Below are 19383 nucleotides of genomic sequence, written 5' to 3'. Positions count from 1 at the left end.
GCTACAGAACATTAGCTATGTGAAACTGATTTGCATCATGGATCTAGATTACACTGGCTGACCTGGGAATGTTATTAGCCATTCTGGCACTGTTGCTCACATACTACAGTGAACTCCATAATGTTTGGGACAATGACAATTTATTTATTTTTTTTGACTCTGTACTCCACAATTTGAGATTTGTAATCAAACTATTTACACATGGTTAAAGTGCAGACTTTCACCCTTTTTAAAGAGCATTTTTGCTCACTTTGGTTTTACAATGTAGAAATTACAGCACTTTTTATAGAGTTCAGGGCACCATAATGTTTTGGGACAAATGGTTTTACTGGTGTTTCTGATTATTCCCGTGTGTTCATTTGCTATCGTAGTGCAGGCATAAGAGAGCTTTAAGTATCTAGTCTTAATTCTAGGCTTTTGATTGCCTTTGGAGTCTCTTATTGGTGGCTGTCAACATGAGGACTAGAGTTGTGCCAATGAAAGTCAAGGAAGCCATTATGAGGCTGAGAAGTCATATGCCAAACCTTACGCTTATCAAAATGAATTTTTTGGAACATCATTAAGAAGAAAGAGAGCACTGGTGATCTCAGTAATTGCAAAGGACACGGTAGGCCAAGGATGACCTCTACAGTTTACGACCGAAGAATTCTCACTATAAAAATGAAAAACCCCCAACCTCCTATCTGACAGATCAGAAACACTCTTCTGGAGGCACACGCGGATGTGTCAGTGACAACCGTCTGCAGAAAACTTCACAAACAGAACTACAGAGACTGCACTGCAAAATGTAAATCACTAGTTACCTGCCAAAACAGGATGAACAGTTTGCTAAGAGGTACAAAGTTGAGCCTGAAAAGTTATATATATATAATTAGAAATCGTTATATAATATATATATATAGTTATATATATAATTTCTTTTCCCAGGAGCTGAAACTGTGGGAGATGCAGAAACTACAACTCCCTCATCTGTGCTGTAGCTCATCACCATCTGAAGACCACAGAGATGAGAACTCAATGGCACTTTTTAATGTAACATTAGGCCTGGGGTATATTTGAGATGTCTGCCTTATATCAATACATTACATACTTCTGAAACAGGGAGTTTATTGAACAGCAAGAACTGATCAGTGTGTTACATACAACCAGTGGTACAGCAACCAGTGTCCCAACATTCCATATTGCTCAAACAGCAGGGCAGAGCAGGTGACCTTTCAATTGCAGTGTGCTGCAGTCATTCACTTTCTTTGTTTACTAAACCATCATGCAACCCTTTTGAAATGACTTGTATCACATAATTGATTTTACATGGGAATGTTTTGCCAGAACCCACACAAATGTGTAGACATACATGCATACAAACAAAGGGACACACTTTAATAAAGCAGCCCATAGGAGGCACAAAAGGGGAGTCGCAGGAAGACCCCGTTAACTAATAGAATGCACAGTGGTGTCTGAGTGTGTGTGTGTGTGTGTGTGTATTTACTGCGCATGCAAATATGCATGTTCATGAGCATGCTTGTGTATGTGTGCTTGTATGGCATAGTTTTCATGCATGCATCTGTACTTGGTCACATGCTTGTGCATACTTACATGTGTGTATGTATCTGTATGTGTACCCATGTGAGTGTACATGTGTATCTGAGTGTACATGTCCGTGCTTATGCATTCAGTTTCTACATATATTTGTGTGTGTGTATGTGTGTGTGTGTGTGTGTGTGTGTGCTCGTGAAGGAAGAGCAAAGAAAGAAAGAGGGAAAACGATCAGTGTTGGAGCAGCATGTGTCTCTCCCCATCTTCTCTGTCATCATTTGAATCAAGAAACACTGCAAGAAATATCTGCTACCCGCCCATGACCCTTGTCTGTAGGGAGGAAAACCTCATGCAGCCATGAGCCAAATGAAGTTATATCATCAAGTACATTCATAAAGCGATCTATACAATGACTGAAACCTTATTTATGCATGTAATATTATCTTTAAGAGGAAATTCATGAGTGTGGATGTTTTAAAAATGCAGACAAAGGCAGACTGAAATAATTGCACTTATTCAATTTGAAAAAAAAATGACCACAGATATCAAAAGGTGTTATTTTTGAAAGTCTTTTTTATGGTCACTGGAAAAAGTACATTCATAAAATGGGCTATACAATGACTGAAACCTTATTTATGCTTGTAATATTATGTTCAATATTTAATATTAGGACCGCCTTGAAAACGAGATGGTACATCTCAAGGAGTTATTCCTAATAAAGAATTTCCTCTCCTATTTAAGAGAAACTTCATGAGTGTGGATGTTTTTAAAATGCAAATAAATGCAGACTGAAATAATTGCAGTTATTCTACTTTTTTTTTTTAATTAACCACAGATATCAAAAGATGTTATTTTTGAAAATCTTTTTTATGGTCACTGGAATGAATGACGTGTTAAGCAAATGAATTAACAACAAATGGCTGGCGCTGCGGTTATGAAAGAAAATTCATGATGCAAAAGTGGTAGACTGGCGCCATCTGGTGGATAAAATGCAGTGGTCATCTTTCACTCTCCTCCAGGAAAGTGTAGCTGTTGTAGGTGGTACTGAAATCACAGGGTCCTGTGATTTACTTTTTGAGGGTAATTCAACAATGCACTGGCTTGCGTTATTTTATTTTCTATGGTTGTGGACATAGTAGGTCTGCAACCAAGAAATTTGTACAATAAGAAACATTTATTCCAAATAAAAATCAGCTACATATCAATGGAGATGCATTTCTTTAAAAAGTCCAGAGTCTATATGAACAGACTGGAACGCAGCTATTTTAGTGCTGGTGGACTGTACACACTATAGGGACAGCAGGGTTGTTAGATTTTACTGAACAGCCTACTAAACTTTGCAGAGTCCACACAAGCCAGTTCCACTAAAGGTAGCAGTCAATCTAAGCTGCATGCTATCAGCCTGGAGTCAGTAATTGCATAATTACAGTCTCAATGGTTACTCTGTTTGGTAGTATGGACAGGCATTGATCAGGAAGCAGATGAGGTATAGACCAACCACAGGTTAAAGCTGTAAGTTTCATTATCACTTTTCAGTCTCCCACCGTGCCACTAGATGCCGCTATTTAACAGCCGTTAAATACCATTTAATATACCATTTACCAAATACCATTGTTTCTTTTTACTTTTTTACAGTGTGGCGCTTCCTTGGAAAACGCAGTGTATATGGGAATCAGTTGCCAGGCTTTACATTTTGAAAGGATTAAACCATGATTAAATATATTAGCTCATTCAGACGAATTGCCTATTTTCATAAATGCTGCCGTTTATCAAGACAATCTATCATTTATCATTTAACAGTTCGAAGAAAAATCCTACACTTGCGATTACAGTGAGCAACAAATCCAGTATCAACCTGGGTCACTCGGGTCATGGGAGTTTGTGTCAACCGCTACACTATTAGTGTGCTGAGAGGAAGGGGAGGATATACTGTGTGTGGGGTCTAATGGAAGCCACAGTGAAAAAAAAAACATTTTTAGGAACTGATTACAATAGCAGTTTTACGTTTCCTCAACTTTCAAGGTTCACAGTTCTGTGGATTACAATTTATTAACTTGAGTGGATTACAAATTCTTTTTAGAAGTTTTTATGATGGCACAGCGACCAAAAATATTATGCATTTACTCACATTGTGTTATTCGGCTGACAGAATATTTCCAGTTTTGCTAACTAATTTTATTACTCCATTCAAATACAAAAACAAATGACCAAGTTTATAAAACTAATAATTTTACACTGTGTCAATGTAAAAGATAAAGGTGTTTGTAGGGTAAAAAAATAAAAAAAATAAAGGCATGGCTTAATTCCTTCTCTCCCTCCTTCCCATGTACTGCTGACTCCCAGTTGGGGTTGTTTGGGCCTGGAACCCATCTCCACATGCGTAGGATTGGCAGACATGCAGCCGTGATTTGAACACAGTAACTTCTTGCTGTGAGGCAACACATTGGTACCCTGCAACAAAACTGTAATCCTGAAATAGTATTCTTGAAATAGTACTTTTATTATTAGTTTTGTAACATCAATAAAACATTCCATTATATAAAAAAATGAAAGCAATGACTGTTGACTGGCCTCTTTGTCAGTACTAAAACATACAGGGATAGACAAAATAAGTGAAACATTGGTTTCCCATAAAATATAAAACAACTGAACAAATTTCTGGGCAAAACTGCCAACATATTTTTCACCCGATTATTTTGTGACTGTTATACATTTGTTTTCTTTTAGATTACGCAGTGTCAAAAAATTTAAAACACTCAAAATTTCAAGGCACTCAAGCTTAACTATTTTAAATTTTTTGATTGTTATGCAAACTAACATGAAAACAATATGAGTTGTTTTATTAACAAAACTTTAATTTAATTATTAGAAAACCGTAAAGAAATGAATTAAGCTTTTATAATAAAATGTAGTTTTTCTGAACAAATAAATGTTCACTGGCATAACTTCACAACAAAATGTAAAAATCTAAATTATGCTCAAAACTAAAAAAATAGTGAAACAATTTTTTACAGTGTGGCTTGCCCTGCTGATGAATATGTCAATTAATCATAATTGACCATTGATTAATATTATTATCAAATATTCTGGAGTGGGGTTATGACCATCATGAGGGACGTTGGAGATATGAGGTTTTAGAGGGTTAATTAACAAGGTTGTATTGTATTTTTACTAATATTGATTTGTAAAACTACATTCATTTTATTCATGTTTCAGTGAACCACAGCAGTAGAATAATGGACAATTCTGAAATTATTGGGAGAAATATGGGGTTGTGTTTGAATACATATTTTGATTGGTATTGCCTTGTACAAAAAATCATTGTGTAAAATCAGTTAAACTGTGTAAATCATTTATGTAAGTATGGTTGGCTATTCTAAAACAGTATCTGTCATGTAATAATTGTCAGTAATGAAAGAATGAGAGACCAATGGCAGTGTAGTCCTACTGAAGCTCTATGATAAAATCCTAAAGCATGGAGCTGACAGGCTGAACTGATTATTCACTACATCTGCAAACTAAAACCAGGAAAGAGCACAGGAGACTGATAGTATAAAACTAACAAGAGCTCATGATGCATTTCAAGCTTGTACACTGCAATATAAACCCATATAGCCAAGAATGAAATCGATCATATATAAAATAATTTGATTTAACCAGAAGAGTGCATCCGTATTTTTTAAAAAAAGTTTATTTTAATGTTTTTTATTTATCTGTTTTTATGTTACCAAGACTGATTGACACCAATTTGTTTTTTTCAATTACAATGGAAAACGAATAAAAACTGATAAAAAGCACATTTGATTTATGTATAAACATTACATGAAATGTTTTGTCTTGTGATTCAGATCAAAGCAAAACCCAAAACATACTAAATTAATTCATCATAATTATTAAATGAATTTCCTCTACAGTACTCTTTACGTATGAAGTAATATTTGCAGTTCAAAAGTTTAGATCAATACCAATTTATATTAACAAGCAAAAAGAGTATCCTCTACAGCATGAAAGAACAAGGTAAAAGCAACGCAGGTAAGTTACAATACAGTGTTGTTCAAGCACCAGCTTTGTATCCCTTTTCCAGAACAAAATCTAGAAATGAGGCTGCAGGTGATCAAACGGTAACTGTTACCTCAGTATGCATGTCTGCTCTCTTCTGACTGACTATTAAAACATCCCCCTTTGCACTTTCTCTGGTCTGTCCCAAATCATTATTCATGCATACTGAGGCTGATTACATTAACCAAATGGCCACTGTTATTGCTCTGTGTGTGCCTGCCTGCCATTTGGTTTTGGTAGGCCATCAACCAGCTCCCTTTGGTCAATTCACATCTCCAGCAAGTCAACTCCAGAGTACCCAAGTCAGCAACCAGGTAAGGTATGCTGAAGCAGATTAGAAACAACAAACATTCCTTAAAAGTACACCATCTATTTTTTTAAAACAAATACCGTCACTGGTTTGACGTCACTTTTACAGAAACTGTCACTGGGCATATTTGCAGGGGTCCGTCATTCTTATCTCCTTTCAAATCGGTACAGAAGTACGGGAACACTCTCTCAGTAAATGTGTCTGTAAAAGTGTAAATGAGTGACATGTCACTGGAGTCGAAGAAGGACACCTCCCCCCTGTCATAGTCCAGCTGCACTCTGATGCTCTGGGGCTTCCTCTTCAGTGTGAGGTCAGCAGCTCCAGATGCAAAGTACTCATCACCATTCCTCAGCTGTAAGACCCAGAATCCACTCTTTGGGCTGCATGTTATACTTCCCTTCCTACTGATGGACTCTTTCACCACTCCTATATCCCAGGCTAATTTATTCCCAACCTTCACCTCCCAGCTGTGTTTCCCTGAGGTAAACCCCTCAGATCCCAGCACATCCACACAGGGTTTAAACCTCTCTGGGTTGGCAGGATATTTCTGGTTTGTATCTGTTTGTCTCACAGTGGTCAGATCATCAGAGAGAGAGAGCCAGGGGGCTGCAGTGTTGGGGTCCAGCACCACAGGAGCTGAAATATCAAGAAGAAAGATATTTAAAAGGCTGTGAGAAGAGGCACAGCACTCTATTCAGATTAGGCCACATACATGAGATAGTGTATATCATTGTTATGGATTTGAATAAACGGTAGTCATAGCGATGTATGCTGTGCATACTAAACCTGTTTGCATCATGAAAATGAATAAATTAACACATATCATAGCAAATTCAATGCACATAATTCACACAGCTGATAGTTCCTAATATGAATTAGGCCTTATAGGGAGGGGCTTGAAGTGAGAACAAATGGGAGGGCAGGGGTGGGTTGGGGGTGGAATGTTTTTTAAAATATTTTAAAATCTTTTCTCCAAACTTACAAACAACAGTTTTAATTCGGTTTTAAACAGTGCACTAATTCACTAATTTTAACTAATGCTTGCTTGTTTTCTGATGTTAAATTGAGAGCAGTACAATGCAGCCCCATGATCTTCCTAAACTTGAACGGAACTGAGACTGGATGATTCTGTACTGTTTATCTTTCACACCATACAGCTCGGTTATTGAGTTTGTTTTTTTCATGTTCACAAATAATGTGATTTCAACTTTTGCCCCAGATACTCACTGTACTGCACCATCTCCAGCATCTTCTCCCAGACTCTGAACTTCAGGTTGCCCAGGTGTTTGGCCACATCTATCAGTGCCCCTGAGAGCAGCTCTGGATCCTGCAGTGTGCACTGGGCTCTGTAATGACAAGCAGGAGTCACTCAAGATTTAAATGGTAAATGGACTGCATTTATATAGCGCTTTTATCCAAAGCGCTTTACAATTGATGCCTCTCATTCACCCATTCACACTCACACACACACGCCAACGGTGAAAGGCTGCCATGAAAGGTACCAATCAGCTCGTTGGGAGCAATTTGGGGTTAGGTGTCTTGCTCAGGGATACGTCGGCACACCCAGGGTGGGGATCAAACTGGCAATCCTCCGACTGCCAGACAACCGCTCTTACCTCCTGAGCTATGTCGCCCCAGATTTAGGGTTTGAAGATACTTAAACAGACACTAGAAAATAGGTCAGAGTCTACATACCTTTCCTTGATGTTCTTGTAGCTCTGAAAAACACATAACAGCACAATTGTAATAAGATGTATACATGTATAAACATACTCAGTAGAGAACATCATGAGAGACAGGCTATAATACGTGAAAAACAAGAGCCATTCAAATAAAAGTTACGTAATTTTAACAGTAAGCACATGAATGAAGGTACTGAAATGCACAGGTAACTGTCAAAATAAAGGAAACGCTTGAATAAATGAAGGATGCAAAGAATATTGAAAGCAAGAGCTTCCACACAGGTGTGACTCCTGAGATAAGTAAGCAGTGAACATCCCAGCATTCTCACAGTTGTGCATAAATATGCTGGGCAGGTTTTGTTGATCATTAATTTGGCTACCATGTGGCTGGAAGATATCTCAGCAACTCTGAGTCAAATGACTGCAAATCTAGAGAGTGAACTGGCAGTTTCATCCATCTTGAACTTTGTAGCAGTTACCTGCATGTACTGCACAGTGTCATTGCTATTGTAGAGGACACTGGTGAAAGACAATTATGTGAGGAAAATGAGGCCTTCTCTAAATTATACAGGACATGTCCTACTCTGCAGTGCTGATGTTTTCTATTGACTTTCTGGTGACATCAGTTTTTCACAAAATTCAAAAATATAAAAAAAATATGCAATGACATTTTTAAATGAGCAGATGCATCTCTATGAACACCTGCACCGTGACTTTGACACTGTCACAGTAGGCTACTGCTGCATTGGTGCAGAATAAGGGAACACTGCCAAATATTGTGAAAAACCACAAACCAGCATACTGAATTACAATAAATCAAGCTCCTACCTGTAAAAAGGAGGTGTCTTCAGTGTCCATGGCCTTCTCTATAGCTGTGATTTTGTCTGTAAGGGTGGAGATGTGTCCTGTGATCTTCTCCTTCATTATCTGACTTTTCTGCTCCTCTTCCTCCCTTAGAGCAGCTAGTCTGGCCTCCTCTTCCTCTCGTAGGAACTGGTGAAGCTTCTCAAACTCTGCCTTTATCTGCCTCTCTGTGTGCTGGGCCTGACTCTGCAATTCAAACACACTATTTTAAACTTGAATAGTGTAACTATGTTTCGTTATTTAAGTGTGGCAGCCAGTGTGTTTGTTATTCCTGTCAAAAGGAACATGAACCAAAAATAATTATTTTGTATTTTTGTGTACCTAAACAGTATTCATAATTGCTTTCCTTACCTTGATGTGTTCAGCTGTTTTCTTACATTCTTGTTCAACCTCAGTAAACCTCTCCAGTTTTTTTTTAATAAGATTAAGTGCAGGGTTGAGTTCCTCCTGGAGTTAAATGAATCAGTTATCACTTACAGAAAGACACAAATGGCACAGTAATACCCCTTCTGCAATACAAGTGAAAGTCAGTACAGCTTATTAAGAACATGGGAGAAGTAGACAGGAAAATAGCCCTCCTACAAATTAAGTAAAGATTAGTGAAACATACTTATAACACAGCATAAAATGTTATGTGATGCATTTTCAAAACAATTAAACCAGTCAAATTATACAGCATATAAGATTAAAAAAATAGCCTAACTTTTGCTGGGTTGTAATTTCATATATTTTATAGTAGACTGTAAGAAATGTTAAAGCGCTTATAAAATTTATTTGACTTATTGGTACAATAATTTTTTGTGCATATGTATAGCTCCAGCCATTGTGGATTTATTTACTTCCTGGTTGTTGCTCAGTTCTCTCCCCAAGCAAATAACGGAGTATTTCACGGCAGCTTTATTAGGTTGTGACCTTTATTATATTAAAGGTCATGTGTGATATCTCCATTTGTCCTGTCAGTACTTCTAATTTGACACATCATTGCTGCATATTTCTAAAATGGCTCTGTATATTTCAGTGTTCATGTTTGGAGCCATATTCTCTGTAAAAGGCCCCCAAGCACAACTGTCAGTCAAGATTAACCATGCTTGCATTTTATTCATAAAGCCCTACACTGAAAGTCTAATATACATGATGTTTTAATGGTTGTAAACACTTTCAGATACAGTGCTGCCTCTTCCTGCTTTTGACTGATCAGCAGATTTGTTCCTGTTGCTGTCTTTGTGAGTGGAAGTGGAGGCCAGACTGACTGTATTTACACCTGTGCACCAGATCCCTTGGCCCTGTAATATCTGCCCATGGCTTGTCCTATCACTCCTATGCCGACGACACACAACTCTTTCTCTCCTTCTCCCCATCGGACACACAGGTCCCTGCCCGCATCTCCGCTTGCCTGAGGGACATTCAGAGCTGGATGGACAATCACCACCTGAAGCTTAACCTGGGAAAGACGGAGCTAATCTTTATTTCTGCTCTATCCTCTCCCCTCCTCGACTTTTCCATTTCCCTAGGGGACACCGTAGTGACATCATCACCCTGCGCCAAGAATCTCGGAGTGGTGATGGACAACAGGCTGTCCCTCTCCAACAACATTGCAGCAGTAACCCGGGCATGCAGATTTTTCCTGTACAACATCCGCAGAATCTGCCCCTTTCTCACCACCTACTCAACCCAGCTCCTGGTCCAAGCAATGGTTCTATCCTGCCTGGACTACTGCAACTCTCTTCTGGCTGGACTACCGGCATCTGCCACCAGACCCCTGCAACTCATTCAGAATGCTGCGGCTCGTCTGGTCTTCAACCTCCCCAGACACTCCCACGTAACTCCCCTGCTCACTACCCTCCACTGGCTGCCTGTTATAGTTCGCATCAAATTTAAAACATTGGTCCTAGCATACCAGGCAGTCAAGGGATCAGCCCCAGCATACCTCCACAAGATATTCAAACCCTACATGCCAGCCAGATCCCTCCGTTCTGCTACCTCAGGACACCTAGCACCTCCCCCTCTTCGCACCTGCACTTCCAGAACACGTCTCCTGTCTGTTCTGGCCCCACGATGGTGGAATGACCTCCCTGTGGAGGTCAGAACAGCTGAGACACTGACCCATTTCAAACGACGACTGAAGACTCACCTCTTCAGGCTGCACCTCTCCCCATCCCTCCCTTCCCCCCTGTAAATGACTAAACTTAGGGTTGTAACTAGGCAGCTGTTTCGTAGGTGACTTAGGTGCATTAACTGTCTTAACGACTACTTGTATTTTTTCCATAGATTGCGTTGTTGCCGTTCTCGTTGTTAGTGTTAATCAGTTTAACCATCAGGGTCCAAGTTGAACTATGCGGTTGTTCCCTGCACTTGGACCGGTACTTCTCTCTAGGGGTTTCGTCATACTTGTTCCTGGTTATGGTTATACACTTTGTTGTACGTCGCTCTGGATAAGAGCGTCTGGCAAATGCCTGTAATGTAATGAAATGTAATATTTATAAGACCTCATACCACAGCTGTCCGTCAGATCTGAATGTTTTACACAGAGACATTTTACTCATTTGACTGTGTCTTGAGAATATGAAATAGATGTAATTTAAAATAAATTACCTTCAGATCCAGCGCAGCCTCTTCCACTGGACAGACCGGGTGGTTTCTGTGTTTTTTTGAAGTCTGACAGACGACACAGAGAGGCTCTTGGTCATGTTCGCAGAAGAATAAACGTTTCTCCCCATGAAGACTGCAGTGATCATCACTCTTGCCTGCAGCTTCCCTTATAGACTTCTGCATTAAGTAGGACTCCACAATGTTTTTTAAAGCCAGGTTTACAGGAGGATCCTCCCTAGAGGCATTTCTCCTACAGATGGGACATTCTCGAGAGCTCTTCTCTTCCCAGTACTGCTTCAAACACACTCCACAGAAGCTGTGGCTGCATTTCAGGAGAACAGGCTCTTTAAAAATATCACAACATACAGAGCAACAGAGATCGTCCTCAGGAATCAAAGGTTTAGCTGCCATTTTACTGATATTTTTACTTTCAGTTTTTTTGAACAGACAAAAGAGCACAGAACACACCCTATGGGGCGTTGCCATGGCATTCAAAACTGGAATAAACTGGCTGAACATACTTGTTGCTGTTGTCAGTCAATAGGAAATCCTTGACAGTGTTTGTCCTCTCTTACATTCAGAGATGATAATGCACCTGAACTGACTGCTCTGGAGGCATTTACGGGGTGCAGTAGTGTACCACTGGTAAAGGCTATTTGTTAATATAATATAACACATTTCATGCAAAAGAAAAATTCTATGTGTTTCACAAAAAAAAAAAAAAACATTAAAAGATAGAATAAACTGCTGCCCTCTAAGAAAGTCCTTTCAGGACAAATAAACAACTCATTCCCCACAAAAGCACATGAAGGAAAAGAAAAGGTGACACAAATAAAACTAAATGAAATTAGATAAACTTTAAACTTTAAAGGACATTTGCAGTAATGATCAAAAAAATAAATACAGGTGATTTTAAAACAACATAATAAAAATCAATAGATAATAAATTCAAATAAATTAGTGCCATGTCATGGAGAATAGGACTGTCCTGAGCCTGCTTTTAAAAATAGGTGAGCGTTAGGGTATGTCTCAGGTCATCCAGAAGTTTATTCCTGCAGTGAGGGTCCTAAATCCATACATAATAACTCAAAGCATCTTTGCCAGTTTTTGTTTCACCTTGGGAACAATTGTCAGACCCTTCCCTGATGTACTGAACGGCCTGGATGGTTCATACCCAAAATGTAAGTCAGTGATGTACTGTGCTAAGTCATTTTTTTCTTTATAGACAAACAGAAGGATTTTAAAATCTATTCTGTAAGCCAATGCAGTGATCTAAGGACTGGTATAATGTGTTCTGCTCTCTTAGTCGTACTCTGGCAGCAGCATTCTGGATCAGCTGTAGTAACCATTGCAGTAGTCTAGCCTAGTTGCAATAAAGGGATGATATCAGCTTTTAAAAGTCAGATTTGGACATGAAGTCTCTTATTACTCATTATATTTTTGAGATGATAAAAACTGAAATTGTAATGCTATTGCTGTGGGTGTTAAAGGTGAGATTAGAATATATAATAACACCAAATTTCCCATCCTGGTCTTCAGAGACAGGGAATCAAGGTGTATTTTAATTTTTAGCCTCCTTTTTTATTCCTGCAGTGAGGGTCCTAAATCCATACATAATAACTCAAAGCATCTTACTTCAGTTTGCACTGATTATGACACATGACAGTCTGGCTCTTTCAGAGACAAAATGACCAATAATGTGCCAATCCAATAGTCTGTCTAATGATATTGTGTAATCAGCAGTTTCAAATGCAGCACTCGGATCCATATGTTCAAATATGGCAATATTTCCTAAATATGTGTTTTTATGAATTTCACTAAGAATCCTAATAAGGGCTGTCTCAGTGCTACTGTACGATGGAGCCTAATTCCACATTGAAAGTTGTAAAAATGGGCATTTGAAATTAGGTAGTTGTTGAATTGGTGAAAAAAACATTTCTGTTTTCAACAGTGTTCATTTCATTGCAAACACAAATAGGAAATGGCTGCTGCTGTACGAGGGGACAAAATTAGCTGCATTTATATGCATTTTTGTTCTTGAGTGTACTGCTTACATGTCACACAAGCACATTACCCTCTGGAGTGACAGTTATGCCCCTGCCCTGTGCTCTAAAAGTGAAAAGGATATGAAACACCAGCATCATTTAGTTTTTTTGCTGGCTCTTATAGTTCCTGACCACACATGGATGCAGGAGGAAGCCAAAAGGAACTCATAAATGCCCCACTAAATTTGGTGTGAGGTCATCTCTCCCCTTGAGGGTTGAACCAGGCAAGACTGGCACATAAGAATTCACAGTGTTCAGAAAAAAAAGCTGGGGTTGGGGTTTTATGTGTAGATTGTAAACATCCACTTGGACTCAAGGATGAACGGATTAGATTTTGGTGGTCAAAGGTCAAGGTCACTGTGAACTCACGTCCATCCCATTCTCTTGTGAATCTCAGGAACGCCTGGAGGGAATTTCTTCAAATTTAGCACAAACATCCACTTGGATTCAAGGACGAACTGATTAGATTTTGGTGGTCAAAGGACAAAGGTCAAGGTCACTGTAACCTCACAAATCATGTTTTTGGCTATAAGTCAAGAGTTCATATGCTAATTATGACAAAGTTTCACAAAAATGTCTAATAGGATAAAATGATGAAGTGATGACATTTTACATCCAAACTGGCTACTGGTTGGCGGAGGCATACAACCGCGTGGCGGTATTTCTAGTTTTAGTTATGCACTGTGTATGTACCATTGGGTACTGATTAGGTTCAGCTGGCTGCTTCACTGTAAAACCCTGCATGTTCATATGCTAGAGTTCATATGCTAATTATGACAAAGTTTCACAAAAATGTCTAATAGGATAAAATGATGAAGTGATGACATTTTACATCCAAACTGGCTACTGGTTGGCGGAGGCATACAACCGCGTGGCGGTATTTCTAGTTTTAGTTATGCACTGTGTATGTACCATTGGGTACTGATTAGGTTCAGCTGGCTGCTTCACTGTAAAACCCTGCATGTCATGTTCAAGGCTCTGGCTCAGTAGTTTAATGAGAACCACTGCACTTATATCTCTGAGAGGAGCCCAGCCGAGCACTGTGCCCCCGGCCTTCTACACACGACCGGAAACCTTGCTGTCTTCCGACCGCCGCAGGTGACCGACACCCGACCTCGCTCCTAACCGCGACCGTTTCCCGATCGCTGCAGGTCAGCGTGTCTGCGGAGCACCAGGAGTTCTTCACGTTCCTGCAGCGGTTGCTGAGCCCGGTCCTGGAGGCGTACAGCGGGGCCGCGATCTTCGTGCACGGCCTCCACCGCCCCGTGGCCGAGAGCGAGTACACGCAGCAGCTGTTCAGATACCTGCTGACCCGCACGGAGAAGAAGGTGGCCGTGTTCGGTGAGCTCACCTCTTAATGAACGCCTCCTCGGAGGTATTCTCTCTAATATGGTATTCTCAGTGATCTGTAGAATTGTCCATTGAAGAAAACATTCAAGTTTGACTGCGCTATCCAATTATTTCTACCCGTCTGTCGAGTGATGTCATTATAGTTAACGCCCAAATAATGCATTACATTCAGTCAACCTTGCCACAGTGTTACATAAACAATGTGTGTTGTTTGGGTGTACTTTCTATCAGTGGTACAGCAGTACAAAAACAATGTGAGTTTGTTATATGGTGGTGCATTCTGTCAATGTTGCTACAATGTTACCTAAACAATGTAAGTGTGCAGATAAGATTTATATTCTGTCAGCTTTGCTACAATGCTATGTAACCACCCAAACAGTTGTACAATGCCGTTGGGTGTGACCTGTTAGCATTTCTCAGCAAGTGCAAAATGTGTAGGTTTCCATTGAACAGTCAATGTTGTGGTTCCTTTGTATGTTTGAGAAGAGCGTGTTAGCAGCGTTGGGATTTCTTTTCCAGTTTTAAATGTGTCAGAGTAGCCTTACTGCGCTTCACTGTTGCATTAAACATTCTGTAGCTCCTGAAGATGGATGGAATCCCTGACAAAAGTCTAAACTTAACCCACAGCTTTCTGTCTTTCCATTTTGCACTGTATACTACGAGTTAAGTGTAGTACTCTTTGATTGGTTGAAGTGTGAAAGGAAAGACTACAGGAGAGCTACACCCATAAGGCGGACTGAAGCAAGTCATTTGATAAACTTGGCATAGCCTCGTGTTGCTTAAGGTGGGCTAAAACTCCCATGAATGTGAAGTTTGAAGATGCACATTGTCCACATAAGTACAACTTGTCATCAGCGCCACACAGTGAGGCCAGGTGGTCAAAATTTAAAAATATGGCCCCCGTTTCGTGTCCAAAAAAAAAAAAGTTATGTGTTATATTTTGTAACATTGCTGTTGCAATTACGTTTCAGTTATCGGCACAACCGTGTAAGCTATGGTAAACCTAGGTTACCCTCAGCTAACCCTAACTTGAAAATAGGTAGTAAATCATTAGAATAATTGGATTGGATGAAGTGTACATTTGAATGTCGTAGATGTGCCTGTGTAGTCATTAGTGATCTGTGAAAATACTGTTTTTTTCCCCCTTACATCTATTTCACTAAATTATGTCAGTAAAGGTTTGAGGCAACATGGAAACTTGTAGTTTCAATAACGATAATTGTTATGCATAATGATAATAATGAAAATTATTACACATAATATGTTTAACCACATGTTGACTCTCAGTTGCAAAAAGAGATGTGAAAATAGATTTCCCCCCCCCCCCGTTTCCCAGCTTGCTTCAGTAGGAAGGCTGTGATAGGCTTTTGGTTGGTTTAATGTTTGATTTTTTTTTTTTTTTTTAAACACAATAAACTGTAGGAATACAATGCCCATAGGATCTGGCAAGAAAAAAAAAATTGTGATTGAGTGAGGTTTGTCCTATGACATATGCCTGCATTTATGTTTAGTACTGTGAAATCCATTAAATATTCAAAAAGAGTTTTCAGTACTGATGTCCTTCGTTGACAATAGCCCGCATTTACATTTACAAAGGACTTACTTTGTCATTGAAGTGGGCCTGATTGGAAGTCACTAAAATCTGGACCTCACAATAGTGATTCCTTGAGCACAATACCCAATAAGCCCCCACCTGGGTTACAAACATGTTTGTGTTTGTAAAACAGGAACCCATTCTTCCATATTTTACCCTTAGATAGAAGAGTAGGTTTTTGGAATGCTTTCTGCAGAATTATAAAACAGTGTTCTAGAACTCCATTGCTTTCAATAACCACTAACAGTTGTTACATCAGCTATAGAATGTTTTTGATCTCACACCTTAGAATTTACACCAAACCATAGTGCAACAAAAACTATAAACTTGTTAGCTTTCGCCACTTGGTCTTGTCCCTGAAGATGTTGTGCGAGTAAGTCCATTAGGTTTCCAAAGGCTACCAATTTAGTTCCACTGCACCAAGTGCCCAAATGCTACCTGTTGTCACCAGTGAGAGCCATGCTAATCCTCTAGTTGGAGGTAGTGCATGGAGTACACCTGTAGTGTGTGGCAAAATCTCTGGCTTGTGCGTTTGAGGAGTGCAAAAGCTTCAACTGCAGTTGTTCTTGCTAGGGGTACAGGTGACCGCACAAGGTCGGGGGGCACAACTGGAAATTGATTACAGATTGAAACTGGGAGTAAAATTGGTCTGTGTGGGAGGGTTTCTGATAATTGGTATGCCTGGAGAGCATGAGCTTACCATAGCAATGTGTTATCCCATACTCACATTGTTGTCTAAAGGAAGGGTTGGTTTTGGTTTGATGAATGGTATTCAAGGTACTGATGCTATGCAACCTATATCCGTCACGCAAATCATTTCTGTGAACTAGTCCATCTTATCTCAGCAAAATGATGAGCGTGCGCGTCCTCTTGACTTCTAGCATAGTCTGCTGTTAACGTATGGAACTGTTGTGTGGATCCTGGCTGTAGACTGGATGGATGCTAGGTAGAGACCGGATAGATGACCAGTTGTGGTTTCTAGTCCTCCACAAACAGCCGTTGTTTTTGCTGTCCAGTTCACTGCAGTACCGAATGCCACTGAATCTATTAAACTCGGGTTTGGGACATTATCAGGGTTAAACTAACCACACCAGTTCCAGGAAGAAGAGGGCAGAGGAACTCCCGTGCATTTAATTTAAAAAAATGTGCGTGAGCATAGCTAGCAGCAGAGCACTAAAGCCGTTCCTGCTGAACGATGAAAGAGACGCGCTCTCTTTGCGCTTGAGCCACCGAGTCAGAAACGGGCTTCTGCCGCCGCGGCTCTGAAGCCGCTTTTACGAACATCCGGCAGCGCAGACGAACGGTCCCTGAGAAGCTCGCCGATCCGGCCGAAAACCAAACTAACAAATCCAGCTCCGCAGAAGAACTTCACCACATCCTTGAGACTTTGAACAGAGCAGGTTTATTTCCCCTCACAGACATACGGACACCTTTAGCAAAACCAACAACGCAACCAGTGATTGGTCATGGCATTTGTTTTGCGCCAATCAATGGTTGTGTTATTAATTTTGCGAGTGCTAAAATGTTTTGCACTTGCTGAAGGTTTCAGTAAGTCAGGCCCATACTGGCTGGCTGAGAGCTGATTGAAGTGAGTGAAACTCGCAGGGGGGATATTTGAAGCACGGGAGTCAATTAAACAACTTGGAAAAAAATACCTCGTCTGCGTATGAAGGGACCTTTCTTGTCAACAGGCACGAAAAAAAAACAACAACTGCAGTGCTTATCTTGTTTCCTTATGTAATTATTCTTGCACTTAAAATTAAAAAGACAAAGCAATAATGAACCGTGTCCTTTTCTTATAGCACACACTCCAAACGCATCATGCATACACATGCTTTCGGCATATTATGCACACACACACACACACAAATTAAATAGCACACACACATGCACTCACTGAACACACTCTAAACTGTAGGCAAATAATGTATGATGTAGTCAGTAAGTTGAAAAAGTCATTCTAATTTTGAGCTGAAAGGTTAGTGTGTGCTAAATGGCGTTCTCTGGCAGCACATGTGACCAATCCGGTCTCTCGTCATGTAAAGAGCTCTGGTCACAGTGAACGCGAGTCGCCCCGAAAACAATGTGTTCATTCATGCAGTCAGTTGTTGTTACATTACATTCTATTATTTTAATCTTCAGAAAATTAACTGCTGTGTCAATGTTTCCTTTTCTCTGCATGGTTAAAAAAATGCGCTGTAAGGTAACCCTGAAACAAAAAGAGCTGTACCTCTGATTACAGAATCATGGTGACGCACATGTATGTTTTTGTTTGGTTTTGTTTTAAATAGGTTTATTCATTTATCTCCAGGTTTTGTTTACTGTAAATGCATTTCTTCATTGTCATTTTCACCAGTTGTAGTTTAACGCAATGTTTTAGCACACTTATGAGGATTGTTTTGTTTTTAAATAAATTAATGTTGGAGAGACAACAAGGCCTGGCTGTGACTTTCTTCCACTGTATTATTTTTAGGACACCGTGTTGATTTCGTCGGGAAATTCACAGAAGTCTGCCTCTTATCACACCCCAAAGGAAAACAGACTGTTTTCTGTGCTGACAGGGAGTCAGCAATAGTGACTAGGAGACTTTTGGGTCAGCATTATGTATTAGGTTCTTCATAATACAGTGTAATCATGTTTTCTGTTGTTGTAAAGCCGATGTCATGGGGAACAAGTAGGGTGTCTCGGCTGCAAAGGTAAACCCAATGTGGGATTCATTGTTGTACTCTTTTGTCTGTGTCTATATGTATAAGGAGAGAGGTGCAGATTCCAAGAGACTTGGCAGCCCAGTCTCGTACGCATCACGAGTATAGCCATTTCACCACTCACATTTTGCACCATTGTATATTGTCATTATTACTGAACACACTGAACAATAAACTGCATTCATTTTAACCCGGCATTCCTCGTTGACACTGCACACCTAACATACACATAGGACTCAGGATATCTGCACCCCATAGTCACTCACCTATACACTAGTGTTGTAGCAGGATACACAATTGTATTTATGCAGGCTACACTATTCACGTCTACCAAGTTGGACGCATGAAACTGGTGCCACTCTACTGGTGGGCAGTGGTCTCCACCGTCTGGGCATAACTGTTAGCACAGAGGAAAGGATAAAACACTGTGTTGTCACTGTGAGTCAGATAATCAAGATAACATAAAATGAATCCCATTCCAGTAGTGACTTTGATGTGACAATTTTTGGTTTCTTACGGCTGGTGACCTCCATGCGCCGTTTGGTGTATGTGAGGGGTTTCTTACAGTTTAAAGACAGACATCCAGATAGATCCAGTGGATCTTTACGTCCCTCTGGTAAATATACATTTGTATGTAGACCCAATTTATATT

The 19383-nt window shown here is 39.9% G+C and overlaps 1 protein-coding gene across 1 annotated transcript; it reads right to left on the bottom strand.

Annotated features, from left to right (window-relative positions):
* Nucleotides 1–5206: 5206 nt before the first annotated feature.
* On the bottom strand, nt 5207–11513 carry LOC135247577 (zinc-binding protein A33-like). The gene is made up of 6 exons (XM_064321160.1): nt 11041–11513; nt 8800–8895; nt 8413–8634; nt 7598–7620; nt 7130–7248; nt 5207–6538 (listed from the first exon to the last, which is right to left on the bottom strand). The coding sequence occupies exons 1-6, from the start codon at nt 11446–11448 to the stop codon at nt 5985–5987; spliced, it is 1422 nt and encodes a 473-aa protein (XP_064177230.1). The 5' UTR covers nt 11449–11513; the 3' UTR covers nt 5207–5984.
* Nucleotides 11514–19383: the final 7870 nt, after the last annotated feature.

The sequence above is a fragment of the Anguilla rostrata genome, chromosome 2 (assembly GCF_018555375.3).
Source record: "Anguilla rostrata isolate EN2019 chromosome 2, ASM1855537v3, whole genome shotgun sequence".
Classification (NCBI taxonomy): domain Eukaryota; kingdom Metazoa; phylum Chordata; class Actinopteri; order Anguilliformes; family Anguillidae; genus Anguilla; species Anguilla rostrata.
Note: the sequence above shows the minus strand (reverse complement) of the source record. Positions and strands in the feature narration are given on the sequence as shown.